The sequence below is a fragment of the Eurytemora carolleeae genome, unplaced genomic scaffold, assembly GCF_000591075.1.
Source record: "Eurytemora carolleeae unplaced genomic scaffold, Eaff_2.0 scaffold32, whole genome shotgun sequence".
In the NCBI taxonomy this organism is placed as follows: Eukaryota; Metazoa; Arthropoda; class Copepoda; order Calanoida; family Temoridae; genus Eurytemora; species Eurytemora carolleeae.
Window position 1 is genome coordinate 516,376 of NW_019396068.1, and position 10,274 is coordinate 526,649.

At 34.8% G+C, this 10,274-nt stretch overlaps 2 protein-coding genes across 3 annotated transcripts in view; one reads left to right on the forward strand and one right to left on the reverse strand.

The window, feature by feature from the left end:
- The first annotated feature begins 346 nt into the window (after window positions 1–346).
- On the forward strand, window positions 347–4,841 carry LOC111710911 (tektin-3). The gene is made up of 3 exons (XM_023485107.1): window positions 347–1,310; window positions 3,569–3,816; window positions 4,526–4,841. The coding sequence occupies exons 1-3, from the start codon at window positions 369–371 to the stop codon at window positions 4,611–4,613; spliced, it is 1,278 nt and encodes a 425-aa protein (XP_023340875.1). The 5' UTR covers window positions 347–368; the 3' UTR covers window positions 4,614–4,841.
- A 259-nt stretch (window positions 4,842–5,100) lies between these two features.
- Window positions 5,101–10,274, reverse strand: part of LOC111710917 (uncharacterized) — a 14,401-nt gene continuing 9,227 nt past the window's right edge. For both annotated transcript variants that reach the window (XM_023485128.1, XM_023485118.1), the window contains exons 11-15: window positions 9,234–9,306; window positions 8,074–8,509; window positions 7,514–7,699; window positions 5,714–5,800; window positions 5,101–5,338 (exon numbers count right to left, since the gene is read on the reverse strand). In XM_023485128.1, coding sequence (XP_023340896.1) covers window positions 5,194–5,338; window positions 5,714–5,800; window positions 7,514–7,699; window positions 8,074–8,509; window positions 9,234–9,306 — 927 coding nt within the window. In that variant the 3' untranslated portion in view covers window positions 5,101–5,193. The remainder of the gene's footprint in view (window positions 5,339–5,713; window positions 5,801–7,513; window positions 7,700–8,073; window positions 8,510–9,233; window positions 9,307–10,274) is intronic.

A 10,274-nucleotide genomic window follows, 5' to 3' on the forward strand; every position in this document is an offset into this window, starting at 1 on the left:
GATCCTTCTATATCCAGGTTCTAGGATAGATCCTTATATATCCTTTAACCAGGGTTCATTATAAATCCATATGTTATTCATCTAACACGGTTTTTTTTGGTGTAAACATATCTTAGAAAAGGTCCAAAATAAAATCAATGTAGATTTTCGATAATAATACAAGTTTTTTTAATCGTATCTTTTATTCTTTTTAATTTTGTCAGATTTTCAAATAATTTTGTATGGAGTTCTTTTATCCCTAGAAAGCAAGGAAATATTTGCATATTGAGTTGTATATAAAGCATATCCCATACCTTGAAGGACCCCAANCGAATAATATCTAGTTCTCTTGTTATATCAATATACACTGGTTAGTAGAGCACAGTATCATGGGAAAGCTCCCAAATACTGTATCTACAGGAAACCAATACACCCACTCAGAATGGACTAATTCGAATCTTGATCATTTTCACAATGCGGAGACCTCCCGACATATTGCGGAGAGGATCCGGGCGGAGGCCAACATCCTCATCTCCGAGAGGAACAACAAGACCCAGATCACCCAGGTTGATGTAAACTCGAAGCTCGGAGACCGAGTTCGAGATATCAGAGAATGGAAGGAGGAGTTGGTCAGAGAGACGGAGAGGTTGCAGGAGGAGACGGAGCACCTCGAGGAGGGAAGACGACATTTAGAATATGCGTTCCAACAGGCCAAACGACCTCTTAAAGTTGCGCTTGCGTGTCTCTCCGAAAGAGAAAACAGGGTTGGGATTGATCAAGTGAAAGATGCGGTTGAGAAAAATCTGAAGAAGGAGGTTGAAAACATCAAGAAGTATCAGGTTCGAATGAAGATCTTGTTGGAGAAGGTTGACCGGCAACTAAATGATAACTTGGAGAGAAAATCCAAGCTGGACAAGGATACAAGTCTGAAGGACGAAGCATTTTTGATTGATCAAACCTGCTTCTCTCTGCACAACAGCGCAGGAGATATCACCCTTCACTGTGGAATAGAGAGGGTGGAACAGTCTGAATCCGTCCCGATATCCTGGCAGGAGAACACTCAAACCCATCTCAGAGATTCAATTAAGTCCAGAGAATTGTCGGAGGGACTAAGGATGGATATCGATACATTGATCAGTGATTCCTCCAAGGACATGCTGAACTACTGGACCAACACCAACAAGGAGTTCCAGGAAAGGATCTCGGAGACCCAGGAGACCCAAGGGAAACTAACCTCACACCTTCATCTCGTGGAGAGAGATATTCTACAGATGGATGGTTTGATTGATCAGCTCCGCTCCACCAAACTAGCAAAACAAGCTCCGCTGAAGGTGAGTTAACTACAAGAAAGATAAACTAAGAAACTCAATAATATTGAGTCAATATATACAAAACTCAACCTGAGCTGGGAACTTTTGTGTTGCAAGCTCATAATCCCTATCCATTGATCTCGATATTAATATTAATGTGGGCATTTTTAAATTAAGGATCAATTCTTAATCTTTGGTAATTCCTTCAGGGTACAAATACGTAAACTATCGAAAAAAGATTAAACTAATCTGCAGATTAACAAAAGATCGAGTTCAAGCATTGATCTCGAAAATCAACAATACAAGAGTTCCCAGCTCTGAGTTGACTTTGTTTACATTTCTCTCCGAATCTCCAGATTTTTAAATTCAAAAGAGTGTCGTTGAACAAAACTCCCGTGTTTCCTTTTTGGGATCTAACAATTGTTTAGATTTTGATTTAAGAGCAAAGAGAATAGAATATATATCTTTAGATCGTTTTTAAACAAATCCCAACCCTACTCTCTAGCACTAGAATTATATCATTTTCTTCTCGATATATTTCGCCAAAAACTTTGGCATCATCAGGAGTTTGTCCTATAATGTAACAGATATAAGCAAAAAATAAAAATAAATAATACAAACACAGCAACTAAAACAAACAAAGAAGAGAACAAAAATAAAAAATCTTTCTATGTAAAATGTAATTTTTCAAAATGAATATTGTCAAAACACATAAATTTAAAAGAAAAATTAGAAAACCGTACCTTACTCTTTTGAAGAGTATTGAATGACTGGAAAAGGATTGACTAGTTTATGGGCGTATGCAGTGGGGGAAGGGGGGTAGAATTCGTCGACAAAACGGTCAAATACATGAATTCGATCAACACTTTAAGGTACTGTTGGTAATACATATACATACAGTTTAAAACAAACAAAATTCATTTCAAAAAAAAAGATTGCAATTAGCATTATGTTTTCTTGTTCAGTCCTGACCTCACTGAGTTAAATTTCTGGATGTAGTATGACTCGATCCCTGACCTTCCTGACCATGCTATCCCTGGACCTGATCTTCTCTATGGGAAAGAAGGATAAATCTGCATAGGAGTGGCCAGGGGCACGAAAGTGTACACCTACAGGGGCCTGGGTATTTTCTTGTCCTAGCTGTGTAATGGTGCCTCTGTGACCCCTCAGCCTTTCTTTAGCCTCTTTCCCTGTCTCTCCGATATATTGAGGATGGGAAGGACAAACTCGGCCACTTGTCCTACATGTAATAATTTATATAATATTCTGTCCTACATGTAATAATTTATATAATATTTGAGGAGGAGCAGGTCAGCTTATCCTTAATCCTCATCTTTTCTCCAGTAGCGGAGATTATCACTTCTTCAACAGTTTTCTTTCCCATCTGTTCACATACAGGGCAACGAGATTTATTACAGGGTTTAAACCCAACCTTATCTCTTTTTTCCTTTGTGAATCCCTGTCTACTTGGAAGTTTAGACTTAACCAAGAGATCCTTCAAATTCTCCACTCTCTGGTAGCATATCTTTGTTTAAGAGATTTGAAAAAAGGAGAATATGAAGAAGCTGAAGAAAACAATATTCTTAACAAAAATAAACCCGGGTTTCAAACCTTTCATAACGATACCCTGTATTAAGTTTTGGGCTATGGTACATATTCCTATATCTAGATTAAAGGTGGTGAAAATACTTGAAAGATATAAAGGGCAGCTAGATTTTGTTTGATTACGGCACTAGTTTTCGGAAACCATTTAAGTCGACCAACTAAACTATGCAATTTAGAACCAAACTAAGAACATTACACCGTAGTTCTGACGAGTTCCCAAATCAAAATTTGATGCATATCAGTCAAGATGTTCAACAGTTATGATCGGACATACAAACAGACAAACTAACAGAGAAAGACAACTTTTGATGTTAAAATACTTGAATTTCCTGGAATAAGTTCAAGAACGATAAATAATTGATGCAGGGATCTCTGTAAATAGCAGAATACGAAGATATTTACTAAAATTACCCACAAAGAAAGGGACTTCAGAGACGACTGTACGAAATTCGTTTTTCCCGCGTTCTCTTGGTACATTCCAATCGTAAACTTGTTTCTTTCTTTTACAAAACATTTGATGAATTATTTAAAAACTTATATGGAAGACAGACAACACATAGTTATATTTTTAGAGTTTTAGGTCGCCATTAAAGTCTCATCCTTTCTGGGTTTCAATGGTTCTGTAAAATATGAAGCAAATATTCTTTTCAAATCTATCAAATCTTTCTTTGCAGGTTGCCCAAACGAGGCTAAAGAAACGAAGCCAAAGGCCAGATATCGAGGCCTGCAATGATCCTCCGCATCTCCGTCTTGTCGACGAGGTCGGGATCATCAACGACACCATCCTCCTGCTCGACCAGAAGATTACGGAGGCCGAGGCCGCCAGGTTGGATCTGGTCTCGAACAAAGCGAGACTAGAAAATGATATCAGAGTCAAGGGAAACTCTCTTGCTATCGATCAACAGAAATGCATGACTCTCAGGTGAGCTAGGCGGGTCATTTTCCGGTCAACTTTCATCCGTTTAAAATTTGATTACGACAGTTTGGAAAAGTTGGGTTTTATACCTTCCTAGAACAAAAAGTGTGATTTTTAATGATGGTTCTTTTTCAGAAAATGTAAAGAAATTGAGTCTTTGCCACAAATCCTGATTTTCTAATTCCAATATTTTTGACAACCAATGTCGTAGACCTTAGCTATTTCAAACTATTAATTCTGTTAGATTGAATGATCTAATTTTGAAATATCAAACCACCCGGTTGCAAATATAAATGGATTTGAATATTTGAGATTGTAGCACAGACTCAATTCCTTTGGTATTCACAATTAACGAAGTCATGACTTTTATAGTTTTGCCTTTTTTTTTACAAAACTGCAAAAATCACCTTAGATATTTTAAACTATAAATTAGATATTTTAAACTATAAATTAGATATTTTAAACTATAAATTAGATATTTTAAACTATAAATTAGATATTTTAAACTATAAATTATATATTTTAAGCTATAAATTAAGTTTAAAATATCAAAGACTTACACCATATGGCTGCCTAGAATTAGAAAATTTTGAGTTTATGCCAAAGACTAATTTTTTTCTCCATTCATTTCTTCCTCAATTTTTTCATTGGGTTCAACCGTTTTTAGATTTAAGAACTAGACATTACACTTAGATTTATATAAAACATATTTTAGGTTAAACTTTCCGTTCAATATTCGCTGCAGTGTGACATCTAAACGAGTTGAACGCAGGAGATTTAGATTAGATTTATCCGAGGACTAATCTCCAGTAGAACACAGAGACAAGGTTTGCTCTGTTCTCCAGTAGAAACCAGGACCTGGAGACAGGATTTCCTCTTTCTCTCTAGTCCAAGGACACGGAGATGTCTGGGTTGCTTTGCTCAACCCGTCTCCGTTTATAGAATTATTGTTTTGTGAAAAATTGTCTTGTGTAAATTAGAAACTAAGGGAATGGACACTTACTTTAACAATAAATTTAACTTTTTCTCTTTTCATTTTTATTTTTATATAAATATCTTTACTTTATGTTCAATTACAGTTAAACCCTAAATAAGCCATACATCGAAAGGATTTATCAAATCTCGTCTTGACAATTTTTTAATGGGGTTTTAACTATTTTACGTAAATTTCAGTATTTGCGAAAATAAATAAATAGCCATGAATATGCGGGAACAGTTTTAAAGAGCTCCTTATAATCATTTGATTAAAAAAACTAAATATCTGCAACATTCCATTATCAGAAAGTGAAGAATACGACATTTGATGAATTGTTTCGATGCATGGCTTATTTAGGGGTTAACTGTATTAAAACTGGAAGTTGTAAATGACAAATAAGGTTTAAATCATGTATTTTTTGGTTCCTCCAGGACTCGAGAAGTACTCTCATCCTTATCTCCAGTCTCCGAATCTACTGTGGGACTTTTGTTTTCATCCTGGAGCCGCTGTCGGAAGAAAAAAGGCCTGGGCCGCTTTGCAAAAAGTGTGTCCCTTAAAAATTATTATTTTTCAATTACATTTTTAAATTAAGAGCAAAGTTTTGGTAATAAGAAATCCATCCGAAATGCTACAAAAGTTAATTTTTTCACTAAAAAACTAATCATTTCATAATGATTCGAGATTTCCAAAAGAAACTGAACACATGCAACAAATTATTATTATCTAATCTCTATATCTTTGCAGCCTGAGGTCAAAGATATATTTCAAACTATTAATACTAATAAAATTTATGGTCCAAATTTTAAATATCAAAAGTTTACTCGACTTCAAGTGTCAAAGATTTTGGGATTAGAAAAATAGAGTGTTTGACAATTATTCAGTTTGTTTGTTGTGTATTTAATGTAGCAATGAAATTTCTATTTTAACCTGAAACGCGGGAGTTTTGTCGTCTTCAATGTCTTGAGTGCGCTTTTAATGGAAGTTTTCCTGGATTTTGTCGAGTTCTCCTTCACGCTTAATTTAAGATAGTTATTTAATATATGAAATTAGGTATTCTATAATAAATTACAAGAAAACCAAAAACGTGATTCTTAGAGATGATGATTGATCAACCTTTCACCGTTATTAATAGATATTTTCGTAGGAAAATTGTTTAGTAAATTTTTGAGCGAACCCTGTCCATATAGTTGAGATAGCTTGAATCAAAATTGAAAACTGCAATGTGGGGACCAACGAGGTTAAAGTGTATAGGGTGATGATGTACGCTAATCCCTTACTAATTGTATAGGCCATCAACTATACCGAGAGCGTACTGCATATTTGTTTATTATAAGTTGATTCTGGCCTAACCTATAGTATATCAATATAAATAAACAGTTGTAAGTGTACAGTACAGCTAACTGAGCACACAGGTAGAGAACTATCATCCCCCCTGGTGGGGACCATGTGCAGTACAATATACAGCGCTCATAGTATTCGTTATTATTAAATATTACAGTTTAGATTGGGTTTCCTTCCGGCCTGCGGATAAGGTTAGGACGATATCTTATTATCAGATCTTTAGAACTCAAAGAAATTGAGTTTTTGCCACAAACGCAAGTTTTTATTATTCCTATATCTTTGCGACCTGATGATATAAACCTTTGATATTTCAAACTTATAATATTTGATCACACAGAATTCATAGTTTAAAATATCAAAGTTCTATAATATTGGGTTGCAAAGAAATAGGGATTAAAAATCAGAGTCTAGAAAGAAATTAAGTCTTTGTAACAAACTCTAATTGTCTACTCCATATATCCTTGCAACCCAACGTCGAAGACCTCAGATATTTCAAACTATGAAATCTGTAAGATCAAATAAAATAATAAGTTTGAAATATTAAATGTTTACACTATCGGGGGCAAAGATATAGGGATTAGAAAATTTGAGTTTGTAGCAAAGAATCAAGTCCTTCGAAAGCGCTGCTAGGGCATCAATCAAGGACTCGGGGTGCTCGGGGCAGGCAGTCTAATTATTGATATAAAACTTGGGACAGGCAGTCAAATTATTGATATAAAATAGATTTTTTTTCTTGACACATAGCTATTTAAACTTTTTTTTGCAGTTCTAAACAATCAAACAATCAAATATATGGTTCTTTTTAAAATGTCGAAGTACAGTAAAAACTGGAGAAGTATGGAAGATGAAGACAAGGGAGATCCATGTTGTGATTCTAAATGGTTTATGGAAGAGGAGATACAGCTATTGTGCAGTGTGCATAGACCATTACACTTTAATACAGCTATTGTGCAGTGTGCATAGACCATTACACTTTAATTCAGCTATTGTGCAGTGTGCATAGACCATTACACTTTAATACAGCTATTGTGCAGTGTGCATAGACCGTTACACTTTAATACAGCTATTGTGCAGAGTGCATAGACCGTTACATTTTAATACAGCTATTGTGCAGTATGCATAGACCGTTACACTTTAATACAGCTATTGTGCAGTGTGCATAGACCGTTACATTTTAATACAGCTATTGTGCACTGTGCAGTGTGCATAGACCATTACACTTCATAACTGATTTGTAAGCTTCAAGTAAAACTATTTGCTTTGTAATAACATCAAATACACTTAAAATATTGCTTTGATGTCGTCTTCCTATTTCACAGTTTTCAGGTTCTCTCTGTAAGAGAATATAAAAAAGTTAAAATACTTTTAAAAGGGAAAAAGTCGAACCTTATTGATGCTTCTACTTCTGTTTCTAACAATGTTGAGTTTCCGTCCGCATTCTCTATGTTCCTGAAACTACTGGGAGTATACAGTTTAGAATCATCCCCGGAGCTAAACTCGTTCACAACCCGATATCCGTCTCCGTCCGAGGGTAAACTTGAAGAGAAACTAGGCTCAGGAATACTCGAATATCTGATACAAATCAAAATTAGTTTAACATTTTTTAAATGGAGATCTTCAAATAAATAATAATTTTCATGATAAAAGGAGCGGATCTGACTACTCGTCTCAAATTCGACTTTTTTAATCTTTTAAGTTAAACTTTGACACTTTTTTCTAGTAGAAATTTAAAATATTAATAGTTTACAAAATAAGGTTGCAAATAGCAAAAGTTGAAAAATTTCAAAATTGGAGTTAGTGGAGTTAGAGTTATCAGTTGCTTCAGATGACATTTATAAAATGTAGTTTTATATGTTATATAAGGGTTTTCCGACTTAAAAGCCTGTAAATATTATCTGCATAATTGAAGAAAGTAATTTCTAAATAAATTCAAATAACTTCTTTACCTGAACCCGCCCTCGAGGCGAGACATAAAATTTGAACCCAAACTCGATTCCATGCTTATCCCATTCTTCAAACCAACACCGGATAAATCGGACCCGGAGAAACTGGAAGGTTTTAAACCGAAATCATCGTTTGAGGTAAATTTTCCTCCAGTAATTGACGCAAACTCCTCCGGTCCAACGTGGATCGTTTCTCCGTCCTGGGACCCGGAGCTAGGATCAGGGTTCAGAGAATCAGAAAACCGTCTGCTCCCGCCCAGAGAAACGTATGGTTGAGAACTGGAGAATTTGCTCAAGCTTCCTTGATCCACATTAGTTGATTCAATGATACCCGGAGTTTCTGAATATCTTGACCCTCCAAAATCTTGGAATGAATTTGATAAACCTGGAGCTATCTTGTCAGGTTCCGTGTATACAGTGTTCTCAAAACCTTGGGAACCTAGAAAACATGAAACCAATTAAACCTATAATAAAGGTTTGTATAGTGTTGAGGTTTACCATGTATATATTTAAGCCTGAATATTCCCTCCCCTGTATTAAAGTATCCCCGGAGAACTCCGTCCTTGTAAAAATCAATCCAGAACTTTATCCAACCCTACAATTTATAACTTGGAACAGAAACTCAATCAGATCAATCAACTTCAACTTGATTATTAGAAAAACAAAACTTTATCATTACTTTTCAGTTCATCAGTCATTAGTTCTTAAATCAAATTCTGAATTCGTTTGATTTGATCAATTTCTGTTTTCAATCCTTTCCCTTAATTCTAACTTTTATTTAATTATTTCAAATAATTCTTTCTCCTGTTCTTTTTCGAGTACATTCTTTTTTTATATACAATCAATACTTTTTCAATTAATTCTTTCTCTTGTTTTTTATTTAAATTAATTCTTTCTCTTTTTTTCAATTAATTCTTTCTTTTTTCTTCCATTAATTCACACTCCTGTCCTTTTCCAATTTATTCTTAATCATATTTTTTCAATTTATTCTAAATCCTATTTTTCAAGTTATTCTTAATCCTATTTTTTCAATTTATTCTAAATCCTATTTTTCAATTTATTCTTAATCCTATTTTCCAATTCATTCTTCAGCCTATTTTTTAATTTCCTCCCAAATCATTTCTCAAGAACACTCCCTTTATTTTAAACCGGAAGTAACTAACCTGTGAAGGATGGTGTTTCCGGTTTTATCTCTGAGTTGAAACCAGGTTCTGATCCAGGTAACCCATAACTATTCTAAATACATAACTGAAAACTTTAGAATTGGAGACCCGCAATCCCGGTCGCTTAATCTCAATATCCATTGTGGAAACTTTTGATCTTATTGTTAATCCTCTCTTTTGGATATCCCTGCAGGATTACGCCAGCAAAATTTCAAAATGTCTCGGCAATCTGATCTGCTGTTCGGATTGTTGAATTTTATACACTTAATTTCCAGGGTACAAACTAATTAATCTTGATATAAATAAAAAAACATTGATCTCGATATCCACAATTCTAAAGTTTTCAGCTGAGAGTAAATATGCCGATATTCCCAATTGTGGAGTGAAATCTAAGTTAATAAACTTGCGGGAGAACGCTCCTTACATCACAACAAAGATTTGAACGAAGTCAACTGGTACAAAAAAATTATCCGGGATATGATATACAGTAAGAAGCAGATAACTCTGGTATATGAAGACGACTTTTAGAATCAAATTAAAATTTTAAATAGTCCAATGTACAATGAGACGCGGCAATTGGGAAGTGCCAAGAGACCCATTTCACTTAATAAGTGATTTAATAATTTATACACTATTAAAACTATGTGCTTAGTAACAAATGTACTTGAGTATATCACTATAATGTCGTCATTGCACCCCCCTTTCAGATGAAAGGGGGGTGCACCTGTCCCCCTGCACCCCCCTGGCTACGGGCCTGATACTTGCCCAGACTAAAGATATCGTTGTAAATCGGGCATTGCCATCTTTGCATGGAGGGTCACTTGGAAATTACCCATTCAGTGGGAACACCAGAATAAAATTAAAAAGAAGCGGATTCTAAGCTCTAAATGAACCTGAAGGTTTTCGTGTCTAATTTTATTATTTGTCCTGAAGTATTATTAATAGATTCAAAGTATTTATTGGTTTGTTGTGTCTAGACAAAACTAGAAAACAATAAAAAAGTATTTGTTGATAAAAATCTAGATCCCCCCCCCCCAACCC